The 20783-nt window shown below is 40.6% G+C and overlaps 1 protein-coding gene across 1 annotated transcript; it reads right to left on the bottom strand.

Annotated features, from left to right (window-relative positions):
• Window positions 1-340: 340 nt before the first annotated feature.
• TSPAN13 (tetraspanin 13) lies at window positions 341-18946 on the bottom strand. The gene is made up of 6 exons (XM_030484173.1): window positions 18589-18946; window positions 6762-6929; window positions 5416-5496; window positions 4411-4524; window positions 3998-4108; window positions 341-2853 (listed from the first exon to the last, which is right to left on the bottom strand). Exons 1-6 carry the CDS (start codon window positions 18649-18651, stop codon window positions 2779-2781), a joined length of 612 nt encoding a protein of 203 aa, XP_030340033.1. The 5' UTR covers window positions 18652-18946; the 3' UTR covers window positions 341-2778.
• Window positions 18947-20783: the final 1837 nt, after the last annotated feature.

Genomic DNA, 20783 nt, shown 5'->3' with positions numbered 1-20783 from the left:
GTGGTAAAAATGTGTAGGTTTCTTGAAGGAAGTCAAGACAGCTTTCTACCAGAATAACCAACTTTAAGGAAGTATTTTGACAAAACTAAGGTCAAAAGACATCTAATGTAAGCAACAAGAATGCTCCAAGTTAAACCACTTTGCTACTTTGATACTCTGCTGCTGTAAATAGCTTCTACAAAATTTGGTTACAGTTTAGTCAAATTCTCAAGCACTCAGATAAAAATTAAAATACCTCTCTAGAAACCAAACAACAACAAAGTCTTTATATGACCAAATCTATTTTCTTAACAGGATAGACAAAGCAATGAATAATGAAAACTTCAAAGTCAAAACCATATCAAGGATAGAATTTTTTAAATGCTCCATTTCAACATATCAGAAAAGTCCAGCATTTCTTGTATACTGATGTGCAAGTCAGATCTTCCCTGAGGGAGGCTACACTCTCCACCCCAAGAACTAAGGTCAGACTTAACATGTTCTATTGCCTTCCTTAAGGATGAGGTTCTGAAAGTCAATCCACACTTCTGAAGTGAATTTCAAGGTTTGTATTGGTTGTTTTTTGTTTTGTTTTGTTGTTTTTCCCTAAATCACAATCTTCAATAGATTATTAAAGTATTAATATGATAGAAAAACTTTACTCAAACCATACAATCTGCTGATCTGTCTTTTGACTGCTCAACCAAATTCATGTTATGAGACATGAGAGCTTCTGAAGTGGTAACATTTTCAGTATTTTCTTAGTGATGCACATTTACTCTCCAATATCACCTACTGTATTTATGAAACCAGAACAACCCAAAACTAAGCACTAAGAACAATTAGGAAAAAAGTCAAAATTGAAGCAGCAATGTAGTATTATTTTAAGCTTCATAAACCCTCTCCACACAACTCCTCCTTTAATTTATTACCGGAATGTACAGAATACAGAGCCTTTCTAGACCAGGAAAATTAGCTGTTCCTAAAGACAGCCATGAGATGACCACCATCCTCCAGACACATATTGAGAACAGCTTAAACAGGACAGCACTGGCAGGCAGGGGAAAGCTGCATATATTTACATTATACTTCAATAATATTCTGAAGGCTCTTAAAGTCTTTTAGTACATAAGTGGGCTGTTACATGGTACTTTCAAGTATGTGTTTGAAACAGCCACCAATACTTCATGGCATACAAAGCAGTAATTCACAGACCAAGCACCAGGAGATGGCGCTGACAGCAGGTGTTGAAGAATCAGCTACACCTGAAGAGAAGCTATTTTTAACTTCTGACATCCCTTTGCATTCAGGTTCAATTCTTCCCCTTTGAAACCTGCAGACAACTTCTTCTTTGGGAGCACTGGGCACATAAAAGTCTGACAGCATTGTGATGGGCATGCATTTCAACTTCTTTGCTTCCTCTGCGAAAGGAGGCATCTCCCTAAGTAAAGGGAGGCTGTCTGCCCTGTCTTCCCTTCCACCTCACTCAGTTGCTCTATTCCTTGGCAGATGCCCTTAATACTCTTCCCCTTTTCTTCCTGCAGAGCTGTCTTTCAGGCTACAGCAGCTGCCTACCACACCAGAAGCACTAACTGAATGAAGAAAAAGGTGCAGTGTGGGTCTGCAATTCAGCATGATTAGAAACAAATGGAACATTGTGTACCTCAGGTGTTCAGATGTCTGGTGTTCCAGCTGATGTATCACTTCTATCAAAGGGTGGAAGAAGGACCATGCTTTCCTTCAGCTCAGACAACACTTACTACATTGATAACACACCATTCTAACCTTGTTTTAAATAAAGAAAAGAATTAAACTACTGGAAACCATAACACTTTTTTTTTTTTTTCTTTTTTTAACTTTTTTACACATCAATCTCTCATGAAATCAAGACTGTTAGCTGGATGACAGAGGAATATACACTGCTGAGATATTACAACAATAATTTTACACCATCTGAAAAAAATAGCTGTACAACAACTTTTCCAGACATCAAGTTTCTTACAGTAAAGATGACGGACCGCTATTGATTCGGATGTTGTGCAAATACCAAACTTCATTCACTTGTCAAAGGAAAAAAAAAGTTTCAAGTTAATCATCTGCAGATTACACGCTTCTGGTTTTCTTCATTCGTTGTTCTCCTAGTGAAGATATCCATTAAAAAGTAGAGAATTCTTTTTATTCTCAACAAAATTCTAAAGCTACCAGAAAGCCAAAACATATAGGGAAGGGGTGGGGTGAAGACTACAGTAGTCATTAACATACACTTACGTGCACTACAGAAAATAACATCTTTAGCTTCTATTTTTACCTTAACAGGAAAGTGGTAGACAAAAAAGTTGACTATGGTTCATCCTAAAGCCTAATCAGTTCATACAGTCCAACCACCCACCACATATTTTTATCATTTTAATGAGAAATCATGTGAATTTTTGTAATCAATAAATACAGCATAAAACACTTCTGGGGTTTTTGGGACACCAGAGAAGCCAGTAGTGCTATAAAACTCACTTTATAGAGCTCACCAGATCAATCACACCAAAGTCTTAACAGAGCTATTTAACCTGCTCAGAGCAGCAATTTGACTCTGCCCAGCTACTGAATACACCAGTCTACTTCAAGATAGAGATTCTTAGAAGAAAAATAGTGGAAAATTAAATATGAAAACTACAAATTTCTTATGGAAATAAAAGGTTTCCTTTGGGTACATGTAGAATCCATACTATGGAGAAATACCAAACTACAGAGAATCAGTATTTTGAAGTAGAAAGTACAGAGAGAAGATTCAGTCCTTTATAAACCTCAAAGAAATGCACTAGGGTTTGCACGGGGATCCTTTTGGTTCCTGTATCTGTATGTCAGCCAGACTCCCAGAATCTGAAAACAAAAACCAAAGATATTATTAAGGGTCTCCATCCCATCTTCTCCCACTTTTACAAAATCTGTTTTAAATGTAAAATCCTGACAATGAATTTCCAGCACACAAGTTTAGGATATTTTACTATTGGTAAAATTGCACAACCACTCACCAGCTTTCCTAATTAGAAAAAAGAATGAACCTTCTCAGAAAGAATTCATACCCAGCAACAGAGAGAACAACAAAACAAAAATGCAAAAGGTATATATGCAATGCAGCGCATATTATTTCCCATAGGCATGTCTAGCATTAAACTATTCTCCCCCCTCCATGCTACATGTTTTAGTGTAATGATAAACAAATCCTCCAAAGTGTTATATTCTACAGTTACCACTTAACTACAAGGCTATTTCTCTAGTACATTTTCAAATCTTGTCATTCCCCTAACCACCACTGTAGCTCCCAGCTGCTTCACACTTTTAGTAGTGAAATTGAGGGCAGATGTCAGAGTGATTCTGTTTTAGTTACTCTCTCTCCCCTGTTGCTGTAATTATCTATAAACCTTCTGAAAACTGCACAAAGCAGCGCAAGGAGTATTCTGACATGCTCTACTGTGGGGTTACAAAATACTTGCTCTGAGGATTTTTATCCATTGATCAATATGTATCATTACTAAAGCAAAGAGTCAAAGACCTTTTAACTTGATGTTTAAAATGCAGTTCACCCATCATGAAATTGCATCTTTGCACTACAGGAGACACAAAAAATAAATAAATCCCCAAACCAAAAAGCCCAGAGACTCTGTGTGTGTGTACAGGTGGCAGAAGGTGCGACAAACAGGGGCAAAAGGTAAAGCAATGACACTTATTTTTAGAGAATGGTAAACCTGAATAGCTAACTGCCTGCATAACCTAAATTTTACAGCAGCACATTTTAATGTGGTGCCTAGATCTGCTTTGTAGCTAAATAGCATCAAGTATTCAACACTGACTTTTTGCAAAAGACAAACCCTCCACCAAGCTGTTAGCCTGGAAAAATGTGACCTAATTATGACTCCAAGATAGAACTGGGAGTTCCTGTAATACACCCTCTAAAATTAATTGTTTCACAAAACTAAGTCTTAAAAGTGGGGAAAAAGAACTAATTTTCTAACATTCTACTCACCTCTGTGAAACTGAAGAAGAGTCCTATGCCTCCAACAAATCTCAGCACCATTCCAGAATATTCTTCTATTATCGGTGCACATGGTTGACACTGGTGAGTTCTAAAGCAATCCTGTAGCAGATAGAGAATTGCACTCCATTTTCTGATGACACTTCATTGATTGAACGCATATAGTTAGCTCTAGAGAAGACTGCCAGACATGAACAGAATTCCAGCAGCTTTAGAATACTCCAAAAAAGTGCAGGTGCTCTGTGATTATGTTTCAAATAAGTTAACAAAGAGCTTAGTATCACTGTAACAGCTACCCTATATGTTTGTTAAAAAACCCTCTGTTTTCTGCAACTATGGAAACAGTTGTACATTTCTGAACAAACACAATGAAAGTTATGTTTTTTCACACTTCAAGAACTTACAGAGGAGCAGGTTTCATTCGGATCAAAAACCCTGAATCCACAACAATTCAGATTTCTCTCAATATCTGTTCTCGCGCTGTTAGTGTTATTCCATCCCACCTCTAGAAGTTGACTCTAGAAGGCAAAAGCAAATACGTATTATATTAATTGAACTGTTTCGCATTTCACTAGAAACCACTATACTACTGGGACATGTTGATAATTCCCTAAAATCTTTAGAGCCTGAAGTCTAACAGGATATTAAAGAATGACTTGAATGTTCAAACAGCCTGTTTAGCTAATGAAATAGCAGCACCTAGCAGCAGCACATGCATGGTTTTAATTTTCTTCCCTTTTTTTTTTTCCCTTAAACCCGACAAGGGCACTAGTAATGGGACATGTAACTAACCTAACTGGGACTGCTCAGTCTTTAAACAAGGAGTGCACTTATATGTAAAAGCTGATTATTTAGTCACTGTACCCTTGCCTGCTTCTTATAAGGTAAGAATTAGTCTCCATATGCCGTGGAAGCTGGTTTTACTTTGACACTTCAGGGTCACCTTAGTTCCTAATATAGTTACGACCTTTTCTGTTACACAAGAACAATTCAATAGCTTTATCTTCTCCACTTTATGATTATTGTAGATTTCATCAGCTTATCTGGAATTGCTAAACACATGATATAGAGTCAAAACATCACACTGCTACACTTGTGACCATAAACCTACACAGGAAGAGTTTGGCTTTTTTTTTTTTTAATTTTATTGTTTTTCTTATTTTATTGTTTAAAAGTAAAACAATAAAAGAAAAGAAGTCAGCTGAAAGACATTTTAGGATCCAGATGTATTTCTTTCTAGCTTCCAGAGCCAAGCACTGCCTAAGGTCTAGTCCTTAAAAGGATAATGTTGATTTTTCTTAAAATATGCTCTCCCCATTTTGTGGAAGACTATATAATGTGTGTGTGCGCACATATATATTTATAGTATCATGCTATAGAGAACTGAGAAATCAGGAAACTTTTCTTACCTGCTGTTCCTTGTTTAGCGCCAAACAGGCACAGGAAACAGAAAACTGGACAATAAAGACTAGCAAAAGAATAATCATGTACTGGAAACAGTAGTTAAGGATATACTCTCTAATTAATTTTGCTTTTATAACCCATAGGCCTAATGGTATTACTATCCAGTGAAATAAGGAGTAAATCCTTTGAAATAAAAGAATTATGGAAGTAAATTCTGTCTGGATGTGGAAAAGATGACCCAAATATGATCCCAGAACTCAATCACCATATATTCTCTCTTTTTGGCTACAACTATATGTAGCTGGTATTTCTGGGTTAAGTGTTTTGTGCCTAACAAGACAACATGAGCAGAGAGGTTAATAAAAGGAGCTTTGAGAGGAAAAAAAAAAATCTACAGCCAGTTTCTCCAGCTTTAGGTACTCATGTTGTCATTTCAAGATACTCACAGTAGTAAAGAAAATACTCTTCTGGGTATTGCATACTCAGAATACAGGGGTTTTTTCCTTCAATTACATAGTCTTTTAATTAATTCTAAAAGACACAGCTTCACATACTTTTGGACTAATGCATCTAAAACCAGTACAAAACAAAGAACAAACTTCGACCCTAAAGATCACGCTTTGAAAGTTGGGCACTGTCTTCACAATTTGGCTGCTGTGTTCAGAAGCAGATATTTATCTCATGCAATTAAAACTGTTTGTAAAGTGGAAGTCACTACTTATTCATAGACCACAACCAGAAAAATAAGAATTATCTGATTAATCTATTTTCTCATCCAAACAGATCAATCTTGTTATGCAAGGCAGCACAACACACTGTTTACACAGTGTCAGTATGCACGAAGGGGCAGCAAAGCATACTGAGAAGGCCTGTGCTCATTTCTAGTTCGGATTTGCAATTAAAGCCTAGGTATGAAAAGAAAGTGCTTCTTTACAGCCTGTATCACCAACAATGTGTTCCCCTGCCAGCTACAACCAGCTCACTATCTGGAAGTATCACCTTTCTCTACTGTTAAACATTAATAATGCGTATACTCTAGTTTGGTGCAGGGTTGAGCACACAACACAAAGTACCTGTCACACGGTAAACCACCATAAAAAGCTCCCCAAAAATTGAAATATTTTTATTTTTCAAAAGAGGAGACATGAATACTTCTGTCTTCGGAGTACAAACAAAGGAGAAAAGAAGGAAGCTGGAATAATGTTATATGGGAAGGAAGTTTAATTTAGACTGCACAAAATAAGATTGTGAATTTCTGTTCTGTTTTGGAAGCACCTTCCACATCAGTCTCAGCTGACAGAGCAGGTTGTTAATATTGCTTGAACCAAGCTGCGGTCCATGAGAAGGATACAAAGAATAGCAATACTTGATGATGTTTTACGGCACCAATCAATCCCACTAAGGCAATAAAGAAGAGGAAGATTCCTACTGCAATTGCCACTCCAACAACTCTGAAACTAGAGATGAGGCCAAAGCCGATTCCCCATGCCGCAATTCCAATCAGTAGCAGGCTTACCAGCTGGCGGAAAAAGAAAACACAGTTAGTCTGCACATTAAAAAGAGGCTTAACCTATAAACAGCCACATTCTTCATATTAAAGTTATTAGAAAGGTACAATTTTAATTTTCAGTGCAAAGAGAAGTACAACCCTAAACAAATCAATCCTCCACTTCACAAAAATTCAGTTCCAGATGTTTCAGGGCACACATTTTTATTCTTCAACATTGCTAATGTGAAGTTGTTACAACTTAATCCACCTACAAGTCAATCCATGTTGCGCTCTCTGTGACTGACTAGAAACACTAAACTCAAGTGTAGATTACAATAGAATTGACAAATAAGCTAAAAACCATCAGCTTTAATTCAGAGATGGTATTCAGGGAAGGCAGGCAGAATCTGTCCCAGTTAGTTTACTGGGATTGATTGTTTATATGAGCAGGAAGCTCCAGCCTTTCCCACTTCCATGCCAAAATGCAGAACAAAAAAAAGATTCTATCATGAAAAGCTGCAGAGAAATCTGTAATGAGGTACAGCAGAAGAAAGCAGTAGGAAAGCCAACCCAGATGTCCAACACACAAGATGCCTAACACTCTCTTGTTTGAAACAGACCTATGGGTAATATATCACCCATTACATTATCTGTTAAATAACACCAATTCAACATGCAAATTTTAACTTTCCAAAACTCTGACCTCACCAAAAAAATACCCAGAAGTTGTATCATTATGGGGGGGGGGGGGGGGGGGAATTATATATATATAGATATATACATATATAAAGAAAAAAGCAACACCAACAGAAAACAGAACAGTATGCACTTGGTCTAGTTTAAGTACTTGGCCTTATTTGACAACAAATACAGAGCAAGCAATTACTCTTGCTCACCAGTTTCCATTTGAACAGGACATAATTTCTTGGCATTTTACTGCTTATTCAGAGGGGTGAGGGGGGGGAGGGGATAAAGGGAAGGAATGTCCAACTTACTGTTTCAGTGTACTTACCCTACAGCAAAGCATTTTTGCCTTCACTTTACCAAATGTCTGTATATTTTTTTTTTCTTTTTTTTGTTTAACTTACATACCTTTTAGAAGATTGACCTATCTAATGCTGGTTTTGAAACAAGGAAATCTAAGATAACATCACTGAAGCTAGTAAAACAAGCAGTGATGTTCATCAAGATCAACACAAAGGGGGTGGTTTTTTCATGTGTTCACACAGGAACATACCTCAAAACCTTTTTTACCAAAAGCCAGTAATCCCCATAAGAAATTAAAGAAAGTCTGCAAATAGAAAAGGACGTTTGTCATAACTACACCTCTCTTACCACATGAAGAGACAAAAGAACAATATAAAATTCAAAGGAATTGCTCAATACCAGTAGAGTTTTAGGATTATTTCATATTTGTTTCTCTTAAAAAAAAACCCCTTTAACCACCATGTTTATTTAAAACCAAAACACCAGACCAAGTTGTTGTAAATCTAAATTACAGGAGCAGCGGAGTGGAAGGGGAATAAAATAAAACCAAAAGCTTTGGCTTTGTTACAGACAGATTTTCTCAATGTACGCTGCACAAGACTATAAACTTCCTGATGTGATTATGTTAAGAATTAGCCTTGCTAATAAGACAATTAAGTGCAAGATCTACCTGTTCTGATCTATACCCATTCACTTTATTTCATTGTCTCATACCACTGGGAAGATTTATTTTTCCATGTAAGCGTCAGAAGTGAACAACAAAAGAAATCTTATAACTCAATTTCCAGTCAGAAAGTGCTGGCTGACGTCCCATGCTCTGCAATAACTTCTAAGCACTGAACTCACACTGTCACTACACAGCTCTTCAAACTACTATCTCATTTAAAAAATAAAACAAAATATCTCAAAGGCAATGTTATATTTCAATTTATTTCACAAAGAAAAGCAGAAGAAACTGCTCTTAATGATTTTCCCCAGTACTTCTTTCTTCCACCTGAGCTATGGCTGCCAATCTTTATTTTCACCGATCTGCCTCCAGGATACCAAAACATGTATGTGTCCAGCTCTTTGCTCATTTCATAAGAGAGCTAAAACAATTCAATTAAATGAGTTTTATTGGTAAAGCATCGAAATTAAAAGGAGAGTCCTAAACAAATTCTGTGCCTAATACCCACTGGATAAGTGCAGTGCATGAGCTGCAGGGTACTGGTTACTTCTTGCTGCTGTTACTCACCTCAGCTTCCATTATTCTGATGATATATACATGAAATCAGCATGTATGTCACTAAAAGTTATTACCAAAACATCCCTTAGCCCAAAAAGCTTTTCTGACAGAAACAGACACACACTGAATCTAGAACTGCTCTGGTTTTCAAGTGGGGGAAAAAAGCCTCTTTGGCTTTTAAATGCTTTGCTGAACCCAAGAGGTTCAAGAATCGGGTGATCAGCTTTGAAAAATAAAATAACATAAAACAGTTTAGTTTCTCTTTTGATCACACTCTAGCTTTAGAGCCAACAGTCTCATATTCAAGCATTACCTCTGTAACACCAAAGCTATATTTTCTCTTCTTTCACATAACAAAATTGTCCATTGTCCAATTCCTTAAAACATCTGGCAATTCAGTATGATCCATGCTACTGGGCTCTGGCTGGCAAGCTACATGAAAATGATGGATCCAGACAGGCAGACACACAATTTGGATCAAACTAACTAACGGGCTATTCCAATTCTGGCCACTTAAAAATTGTGGAAAACCGACTTTGTGTTTCAAAACTGAAATGGAGACTGCAGGTTTACAAACCGTTCCAGAAACAGATTTAGTATTAAGTTCTTGACTCCCCTGCACGTTGAGGGAAAGATGAAATTATGGTTACTCCTTCATTTTCAGGTTTGGATTGGATTCTCTGCATGTTGTGCAATAAAGCTCTCTCTATATATAGTTTTATAGTGCCATAATGTGAAAAACTAAAGTAAATGCACACTACTACAAACAGGAAAAATAATTTGTTTTGGGAAGAGGTTTTATAAGTCTGTAAAACAACACAAGGCTCATAGCGTTAGGCACTGTTTAGCCACTAAAAATGGCTACTCAACACGGCTTACTCCAGTGTCTCGAAACAAAAGGATTTAGATGGGATATTTCTAAAAGTGAAGCTGCTAAGACTCTGTAGCAAAATGTACTTGAAACAAAATTATTTAGTGACCTTAACTACTTTTGTATAAGATGGATGTTCTAACCATACAAGCTTTATTTACTTAAAAAAAGTCAGTTATTTGTGTTAAAAGGGCCCTCTATGGAGCTTCTGAATGTCACATTTCATTTTACTGAAACCACACTTCAGAGCACCAGAATTCCCCCAAAGAAAACAGCGTCATCCTTGGAAGACTGAAGTACAAGTGAAACTCCACTTCCCCTGTATGAGTTTACTTGCATAAAACTGGCCTTGGTTAATAACACTTCAAATATTTGCTTGATAAATCTACCAGAAATATCACAATCCAGTTTTCAGTGATTAAGACTGATCCAGTTTCCCACAGTAGCCTAATTAGTAAACTGAAGAGACATGGGTTAGAGAAATGGCCTGTTAGATTGAATAACAGGCTGGACCCCAAGCTTAAAGGGTAGTAATCAACGGCTCAGCATCCAGCTGGCAGCACGTGAGGAGCGCCACAAAGGCTGATACTGGGGCCAGTATTACACAGTACCTTCCATCAACAACCTGGGTGATTAAGACAGAATGAATCCTCATAAAGTTTGTGGATGATACTAAACAAGGAAAAACAACTTGACTCTTCAAATACAGATTCAACTCAGATGGATGTTGATAAACTCGAAGAATAAGCCAACAGGAACCTCATGAAGTGCAAAATCTGCTCCTGAGGTGCTTCAGTGGAACCTAAGAACAGACCAGCTGAACAACAGCCTTACTGAGATAGATCTGGAGATCAAACTGATTGCCAAGTTGAATATGAGCCAAGTCTGCTCCTATTGCAAACAGGAAAAGCCAAGAGGAGTGCAAGCAAAGGAAACCAAACGCTGGTGAGACTGCAACTCAAATACTGTGTCCTACGTCAAGCCCCCCACATTGAAAAGGAATTTGAGAACCTGGAAAGAGTCACCAAAATGGCCTGCAGCCTTGACGATGATGTTTAAGAAACAGGTGATGGAGCTGGGTTTGTTTAGTCCAACAAAAAGGCAGCCAAGGGATGATCTAAAAGTAACTGAAGCTGAAAGTGCATTACAAAACCAATGGAGACAAACTCCTCTCAGTATCACAAGTAACAGCTTGGGAGGTTCAGACTGGACATTAAAAAAAGCAGCAAGTAGGGTGGTTTGATGCCATACTCAGAGGTGATAAACTTTGTTCTCAGAGGTTTCAAGACTCAGTAGACAAAGCCACAGCTGGCAAACAAGTGGTATTCGTGATCCTGCTCTGAGCAGGAGCTTGGATAGATGAGCCCCAGTTCTTCTCCCCAACCAACCATTCCACACACCACAGCTAGCTCTTCCACTACGGAAACTCTGCCACTCCCCACACCAAAAAATCGAAGTTTAACAGGCAGATAAGAGACAGGTTTAACACTGGCCAAGGACTCTTCCGTACCATCTAGCTCTTGAAATAGCTCTGTATAAAACCCATATCAACAAAACACATTCTTACAAGCAGTAAGAAAGTCTCTCACTAAAAGAGCAATGAATGAGTCTTCAGAAGTACTTACACAGATTCAAAAACACAAGTACTAATCTTGTTCTCAGAAGGTCCCATTCATTTAAGGCATGTTTACATAGAAAGCCAACATGCATTAGGAGCAAATGCATTTATTATAATCTCAAGCTGGAGCAATTTGTCTCACACACAGATGCTACAAGCTGTCCACAAATAAGAAAAGCAACACAGACCCATGGGAAGTGTGTGCATGTGGGGGATTGACAGCTAGCATTTTGAATATACTATCCTTATTTACTATATACTATCTTCTCCACCAATACAAACCCTAGCAACCTTATTTAAGAAGCACACAGGCAAACACAGGCTTAGCACAACCCAATATATAAACTCATCAATTTGAAATGAAGCAAATGCTTTACTGGAACAAACCTATGGGTAGCACAAATCCTAAATGAAGATCAATAGTTTTTCCCTATGAGGAAAAAAAAGGAAAATCAAGCATATTGTCAATAGACAAAATGTTACTCCATCTGTAACAGGAAAGTTCTTAAGGACTGTAAGTTCAAGATCAGTAGAATGGATCAGACTCGACTTCAAATGATTTCCATTATATTTTTTAGACACAAACACACTTCCAACTGCAGAGCTCTTTCAAAAATAACAATTTCTAGACAAAGAAGGATTTCTTGTCTAGAAGAATAGGTAAAGTTGTCACAAGTTTGTCCTGTTCTCTAGTTAACTTATTAACCTTATTACAGCATTAGCCTTTAGAGCACTTGATGGGGCTCACTTTCCCCTTACTGCTGCATAAATAACTACTTCTATAAATAAAAAAAAAAAAATTTCTCCTAATTTGCTCTGTTCTTTAAATCCAAGTTCTCCTGTGTACACAGCTGCTCATTTCCTTCACTCCTGTACTGGAAAACCTTATTTCTCTTCACATTTACCCTTTGTGTGCTTATCCATGAGCTTATAGTCTACATTACAAAAAGAAACCAAGATACTGACAAAATGATTTCTCTAGACAACACCACTGAGAAACAATTCAAATGCCAAAGCCACTTCCTCCTTCCTTTAACAGCAAGCCACAAGTAGATCTGCTGTTTCAACTAACTAGCAACTTTTCTTTATTTCAGCTAGCTTGGACTGCTCGCTAGGAAGGAAGTCATATGCAGAAGTTAGCATTCCACTGCTTTCTTGTAAACTCAGCCCAAAAAGGTGTTTTTAAAAAAACTGCATTTCTGAACTCAAATTTCAAGAAATACATCCTCACCATTCCCAAGTAAAGAGATTATACAGCATTTACACTGGTATCAGCAAAGGAGATACTTAGAGAATAGCTTTCAAGCTGGATGTGGAACAGGAACTAAAACCAGAGGTTACAGACATGATGAAACACATCCTTCCTAACCTCTCTCTCCACATGCAAGTTCATATTCCACTTCTTTTAAAGGGACTCTAAAGTTTAAACCTCAAATGGTATGTATTTTGAAGGCAGAGATTTCCACCACCCTTGCCCCTTCAATTTGGCCAAGCATTCCTGCACAGCCATAGAGAACCTAGGAGACAATTCTTCTGGTTCCCTGCACTTCATCTAAAACCACCACATTAAAACAATGGGCAGTATACAGTGGTACATCTTAAACAAGTTAAGACCAAGCTAAAATGATCACAGCTGTAAGCAACTTTATCTCTTACAGAACTCCTTCAGCTTTACTGAAAGCAAAGTAAAGGCTGAGCTCGGGGTACCTCCCAAGAAAGCAAAACCTTCCACCTTTAGGTGGGTAATGTAAATGAAGTGATCAGTAGTCTGGTTACTGAACAGTCTTGAGACATATGATGTGGAACAAGCAATTTATATGAAAGGCAGCATTCCTGTCTCATCATTAAAGGCAGTTATTTCGGTTTCAGGCCTAGTTTTTCAAGTTATTGGCCAGTAACTAGGATCTAGTTGGTTTTGACCATATAACAAGATTCTTTCATATTAAAATGACAGTGAGATTTAACCCATTTTATACTGCCTGGTCTTCAGAAACCCATGCTTTCTGTTGTGTAGCAGGAACAATGATCTTGTGACATGTTTACTTTTGCTTGCTTGTTCTTGTTTTTTAAGCTCAAAACATTTTCAGGAAGCCAAATGATCCCACAGATCCTTCTTCCACACATACATCTCCCTCAACATGAAAATAACAGTAGAAAGAACACAAACTATGACTTAAGCTACAAGGCTACTAAAGGGCATTCGAAGGGCTTTGCAATAACTGTGCTGGATTTAAAGTGTCCATCTGCACTGTTATGATGGCTGGAAATACCAGTGGTATCAAAACATGCCATGTGCCATATAGCCTCCTTCTTCTGTGCCCTGTTGTTCTCCAGTTCTTTCACTAAACACAGCCTGCCTTCCTAGTTCTAAATGCCACTCACACTCTGTGCAAGACAAGTGAAAAATCAAAACCCACTCATACCCGGTCTACAGGCCCAGCACACATCTCAACTCTGACCTGCTACCACAAACCTCTGGCACTTTGACTATAAACTGACACACCATAGCTGAAGGCATTCCCAACACCGACAAAAAGTCTTCAAATATGTATCTGTATTTATGCTGTAGTCATACTGCGTTCTCAAGCGTGGTGTAGAAACCTTTCCCAAAAGCCAGCAAAAACAAAAAAAACCCAACCAAGACCACATTGATATGACAAACGTTAACCTCCCCTGCCACATACCTGGGAGCTTCTGCACCACTGTATCGTTTACACATCAAGGCTAGAGGGCACAGTTTGTACTGCTGCCTTCAAAATGTCCTCGAGAATGACAGAAATAGCTCCAAGGAAACTGCTGAGCATCCAGTTTGGATGATACGCAGCCACTACAGCAGTCGTGAATCATCAGATAACATAGAAAACAGTCACATTCCTTTTCCCTAGGAAAATCCAGATGTTCACCCTGCCTCTAACACCAGGCTCCCCCTATGCAGCAAAAAGATAGATGAAGGTAGCAGATTTGCATGGAAGATGCAACACGCTCAGTCCTCTGAATGGGGAACTCTGCATTTAAGACAGACATTATTAAAACCCCTATGATGCTAAGCACACGCTGCTCAAATCTGAGAATTTCTGTACTCACCTTTGCATATTTCCATAATACAGGCAAAGCAATTTTGATAAAGACGGCAGAAAGCACAAATGCACTAGTTACACTGTCAATAATTACTGCACCCAGAGAACAGGCAGTGATAGGGTGAAAGTAACAAAACCCCACCTTTCAAATGCAATGCTTTGAAAATGGATGCAAAAACCAGGATGCTTAATAGGCAATCAAAAAATCAGGTTCAGAGACCAAAGTAATATAAAAAGTAAACTGCTTTGATAAGGTACTTCCTAGTGTTAAGAGGAAATATGGATGCTTTTGGGGAATGAATTCTGTGCTACTAATACACACTTCTAGAAGTACCATGCTTTATTTGAAACCAAACAGTCACTCTAGGTGTAAGAAAAACTGAAAGCCTGCTCATTAAAATAAACGTGCGGTGTTTACATACTGACAACCTCGCAATGAATAGTTCATGTTTGCTGCTGCAGCAGCAATTAAGTAGCTGCTTGGGTGACAAAGCCAGCATGCACCCTCCAAATGAACTGTTGGTATTTTAATTTTTAGTTTAAATATTTAATCTTGTGACCCAGCTACCACTTCAATCTTTCACCACTAGCTAGGAGTAAGGAATTTCCTTTTCCTTTCTGAAAATCTGATTTGAAATAATACATCAACTCTTCCCACTTCAACACAATTACTCAAGGCTTCCTTGAAGGAACACTGACTACCTAAGGACATCCTTATCCTGTTAAAGTGAGCAAATATTGGTGGAGCCAGCATCTACAGTTCTCATACCTGGCAGATTAGAAGTCTTAGGTTATGTACACATCCTTGAATCTGGCTGAAGTCTGTGGACAGGCCTTCTAAACGGTTTGTATGATTTGCCATTCAGCAGTAAATGTAAATACGATTGAATAAAGACAACATTGGTCAGGTACCCAAAACTAGTACTTTAAAGGTCCTTGAATACTGGCAGTTCTTTCATGTAAGACTATTACAGCAACACACGTCATTACAGAGTCAATAGTCTCTTTTTCTCTACTCTTCCTGTACCCATAAGGAACCATACTGAAGCCAACAACTCAGCATAGATGCCAGAATTACTCACATAAAATGAATTTAAAAATAGAATCAGGGCCTAAGGACATTAACTTAGTACAGAGAAAAACCAAAAGTCATCAGCAAAGTACCATCTGAAGAGAACATTAAGTGAGCAATTAGGTTAGTGGGTTTCTGGCTTCTTGCCTTAAGCCAGATTCATTACTGTAAGGACATCTATTTTCCTTAGTGTACTACTATAAAAAGTAAAAAGACGACAGAATTAAAAAAAAAAAAATCAAAACACCCCCCCCCCCAAAATCAAGCTCCAATATCCTTTTCTAGAAGTCTTTTAAAGAGAAGCAGAGTGTAAACTGTAACCCCCAATATGCAGTTCTGAGGCTTAATTCATTCCCAGCATGTGATCCAGGCACATCAATGCTAGCTAGAAAAACATTCAAGTGTTACCTGTTTGAGCTAACATCCCTTCTCACCCCCACTACTCCCCTCTCATCAATTATCACAGTGAATTAATGTTGTTTAAAAAGGTGATGATGAGGTTCTTGCTCTGTTTGTCTTCTGTATTTTTTCACAGCTGGGACAAAATAAGCCCATCATTCATTTGCAATCCAAGTCTTGTATTGTGAGGTTTTTGTCTAACCAAAGAACAGAGAAGCCCACACATTTTGCTGGACCAACTCCACCAAGCCAACTAAACAACTTAAACGTTATTTATTCCTGAAACTGAACTTAGTCTTATGAAAGCATTAGTCTTGTAACTTGTCTATAATTAATAAGCAACACAAGCAGTAACGATCAGATATTCCAGTTCCTGTAATTCAAAGACATCCCTTCAGCAGAAACATATGTTCAGTATAGATCAAATGAAAGAATATCAAGTGACACCCACAAAGTAAATTCTAGTCAGGGAGACATCAGAGCAAGTTTCAGGTCATAGGTGCTTTGTACAGGTATCGCAGAGAGAACTACAGAGGTCCCTAAAATCAACCCACCCTTGCTGTGGCCAAATGCACCCAAAAGACCTGCCAGACCCCTTGCACCTGGTTAATACACGGCTGTAGGAATAACTGATCCTCTCTTCAGAAAAAACACCTGCTGTCCACGTGACATCAAAATGAGGTTTCTGCATGTACTATGGGAGAAAGATCCAGATTTCTCTCACTCTTCTGTCACTCCAGAAATAAAACCAACAATGGTAACAAAACGAAGTCTTGTATTAACCTCTGGCTTACCAAAAAGCAAAAGTGGAATGGGACAATTCACTTATAACAATCCATTGGGATGAGAATATCCCACAAAAAGGTGGGCAAGATGATCTTCTGAGGTCCTTCCCACCTGGGCTATTCTACAATTCTAATTACCTTCACCATGACATCTACATACGCTAAACTTACCTCCAACTACGGATGCCAAACAACGCAATACCTACCTGCTCCCCTCTGTTCTGGCTAGGGGCAACCCATAGCATCACAGGGATACGAGGTGACTTCCACAGTGGGCAGGCTGGGCTACCTAAGCATACTCCAGAGACATTTTCCAGGGACACAGTGCACTCTGCAAGCTCCTCCAAGGAAGTATATGCAGTAGCACAGCTTCTCCTATGCCAAGGTTTTTGTTCTGCCCTTTTCCAAAGCAATGAGAGTCACCTCATGTACCAAATAACATAATAACAAACAACACTGACTTAAACAGAGGCACTTCTACATCCATTCATGCTCTGTCCTGGAGATTATCATCAGGTCCAGTAACTGCCATCTACGAGAACTGTTTGTTCTGATGAACAGCATTAAACACGTTTGTTCTGTCTTGCCTTCAGCCGAGTTCAGGTAGTGCTTTCAGAAAAACACTGACACAAGCGCCTGCAAGCACTGGCTGACCTCAACTGCAGTCTGCCAAAAGTCACCCCCAAGCACGGTTATTAACATGAAACATTAGAGGACATACTACCTCTCCAGATGCGCTGCAAGAGGAAGCCATTATACATACTCCTATTTCTTGCGATTTATGAGTCATTTTAAAATAGATAATGAGAAAAAAAATCCACAGCTATACCACAGTTGTAGATTTGGATTAGATGTCCCTGATCATAGCAGGGGGTTGGAACTAGGTGATCTTTAGCATCCCTTCCAACCCAAACCATCTTAGTTTTAGTGTTCTCTGTTGAAAATAGGTCCTCCAACTTGCCCAAACAAAACAAGGCACCTGCCAGAGGCTCCTCAGCAAGTCAGTTATTTCAGTTTAGATTACTACTTTTCTTTTTCCCCCTCACACATGTTCCCACCACCCCAGAGCAGCCAGACTTGGTAACTCGCTGGTCGATCCCAAGGGAGAGACAGGGAGCCTGCTTACGAGAGGGCCGGTGGCCTTGTCACTCACCGAACTGCCTTATTTCGGTGCTAGTTTTGGCAGAGGAGTAACAAAATAAACCCTTCCCCATTCACGCCTGCGTTGGTGCAGCGACCCTTCCAGACAGCAAAACAGGGCACCGGCGGGCCGGGCCGGGGAAGGGGTGGTGCCGCGGCCCCGCCGGGAAGGGGGCTGGAGATGTGACACCCCCTGCCTCGGCAGGCAGCGCGGGCCGTGCCGCCCGCTCCCGGGCCGCCCTTAATTTTGATCCCGGGGAGCCACGTCCCCGCGGTGACAAAGCCCGGCCTGACCGGTGCCACCCTTCCCACCGGAGACCGCAAATGAGCGGCGTTCCCGGCCGGGAGGCCCACCAGCCCCACAGCACGAGCCTGCTCAGAGGAGGCTGGCACAGGCCGCAGCGACCCCGCCGCCTCCCCTCCCTTCCCGGCAGCAGAACCCGCAAAGCGGGGAAGACCCGTGCGGGGAGGCCCCGCCGCGCAGCCCGCGCCCCCCCCCGCGGCGGTCCGCGCACCGTGTAGAGCAGGTTGAGCGCGCAGAGGCAGTTCTTGGAGCAAGCGAAGCCCCCGCACACCATCGCGCCGCTGCCGCCGGGGAGCCGCCGCCGCCGCGGAGCCGCCGCCGCCGCCGCCGCCGGGAACCGCGCAGCAGGAGGCCGCCGCCCCGCCCCTTGCCTGTCAATCAGCGGGCGGGCGGGCGCGGCCGCAGCAGGTGAGCGGATCTCGCCGCCGCCGCCGCGCCCGCTGATTGGCCGCTGCCGGGCGCAAAGGTGAGGGCATGCAAATGAGAGGCGCGGGGGGCGCTGGGAGCGCTCGCGGGCAGCCGCTGTGTGCCGGCAGCGCGCGGCCCGCCCCCCGGGCCCCGCCAGCCCCGGCCCCGCCCGCGCCACCTCCCCCGCCCGCGCCTTCCCCCTCCCTCCCCTGCGCCGCCTCCTCCATTTTGTTGAGCAGGGCAGGGGGCTCCTCCCGCCCCAGCCGTGGTGTACCCGTCTGTAGTGGGTGATCCAACCCCCTGCGTAACCGAAAGGAAACGTCCAGGGTTTTACTTTTGCAGAGTGTTAGGAGTGCTGTTAGAGTTTTACTAGCTGCGTACTTGTTTCTGTCTTCAAAATTTTTATCAACAGTCATGTTTTATGGAGCACTTCTCCTGTGAGGAAAGGCCGAGAGACCTGGGCTTGTTCAGCCTGGAGAAGGGGCTGCTCCAGTACCTAAAGGGGGCTTATAAGAAAGGGGGAGAGACTTTTTAGCAGAGCCTGTTGCGGCAGGATGAGGGGTGATGGTTTTAAGCAGAAAGAAGGGAGATTCGGACTAGATGTGAGGAAAAGATTCTTGTTAATGAGGGTAGTAAAACACTGGCACAGGTTGCCCAGAGAAGTGGTGGGTGCACCGTCCCTGGAGACATTCAGGGCCAGGCTGGATGTGGTTCTGGGCAACCTGATCTAGTTGAAGATGTCCCTGCGCATTGCAGGGCGTTGGACTAAAGAACCTTTAAAGGTCCCTTGCAACCCAACCTATTCTATGATTCTGTGACTTTTGTTTCCACTGTGCCTCATTCCATGTTTGCATCTGCGTATTTTCTTAGTTGGAGGGTTAAATACTTTTACTTGCAGGCAGTCAGACAAAATCCTCCATCTCTTATCAATAATTTCCTACTAGTCAGTACCAAGTTTTTGTCACTGTTTCTAATTGGCTTGAATGGTGTCCCAGTTCACTAATACCTCCTGAATCCTGTCTCCACAGTTGCCGTGGGCCAGACATTTATAACAAACGCAACAAATTTAATAACTGGCAGCTGCTTCAGTGTGTACATGTGTTGCAGGATTAGTGTCCAAGATGTTTTCTTATCTTTTTGCTGGGCTTCAAAAAGAGCCAAGGAGACATATGTTCCTCCCCTGGGATGTTTGTAAGTGTACATAGCACGGAAGTTTTACTATATTGGGGTTCAGTGCCAGAGAAGTTGTGATGATTGGTTCCTAATAAGCAGAGGAAGCTGCGTCTACTTTGTTGAATTCACAACAGTTCTTAATAGGAACCTGTCATCAAAGCAATTTAAGAAGGAATTCCAAAAGCATTTTGTTTTATGCAGTTTGGCTGCCCTTCGCCTGCTAAGGGAAGCCACAGCAGGCTAATAATCCTTACCAGCAGTGAGACAGAAAGAGGCTGAGCAGCAGCAGGCTTTGTCTTTCCTGGTCTGTCACTCAGGCCTCTTATATTTTTCTTTCTTCCTTTTTTTTCCTTTTTTTTTTTTTGTATCTTTTTCCCATGCTCTCTGATATTTTGCCAGCCTTCTGCAGTTAAATATAATGCACGTTTTTTTCTCATGTAATAACAAAGGCTCATCACTTTTTTACTGATATCTACCTCTCAGCTGCTAGCCAGGCAACAAATTAAAATTCTCCAATATTTGTGACCACAAATTAAACCTGAATGCTCAGCAGCTGCTGAAGCTTTCTGTTTGTTTGTTTCTAGACTTGACAGACGTAGGCTATCGCTGCTGCTGGAACTTCGTGAAGTGACAGGATGCGTGAAAAATCTGTTGTGCTTTTTTTTCCCTTGCTAGTTAAACTGACTTGCTGTTGCGGCTCATTTGGCCTGTTGGGAATCCCGATTTACTGATGAACTACTGCCTCTACTGGAGCACACTTTTGATCTTTTGGGCCCAAGTCTGGCATAGCCCGGTATAAAGTCACTTGCCTTGGTGCAATTTTAC

Source organism: Strigops habroptila, chromosome 1 (genome assembly GCF_004027225.2).
Source record: "Strigops habroptila isolate Jane chromosome 1, bStrHab1.2.pri, whole genome shotgun sequence".
Classification (NCBI taxonomy): domain Eukaryota; kingdom Metazoa; phylum Chordata; class Aves; order Psittaciformes; family Psittacidae; genus Strigops; species Strigops habroptila.
Note: the sequence above shows the minus strand (reverse complement) of the source record. Positions and strands in the feature narration are given on the sequence as shown.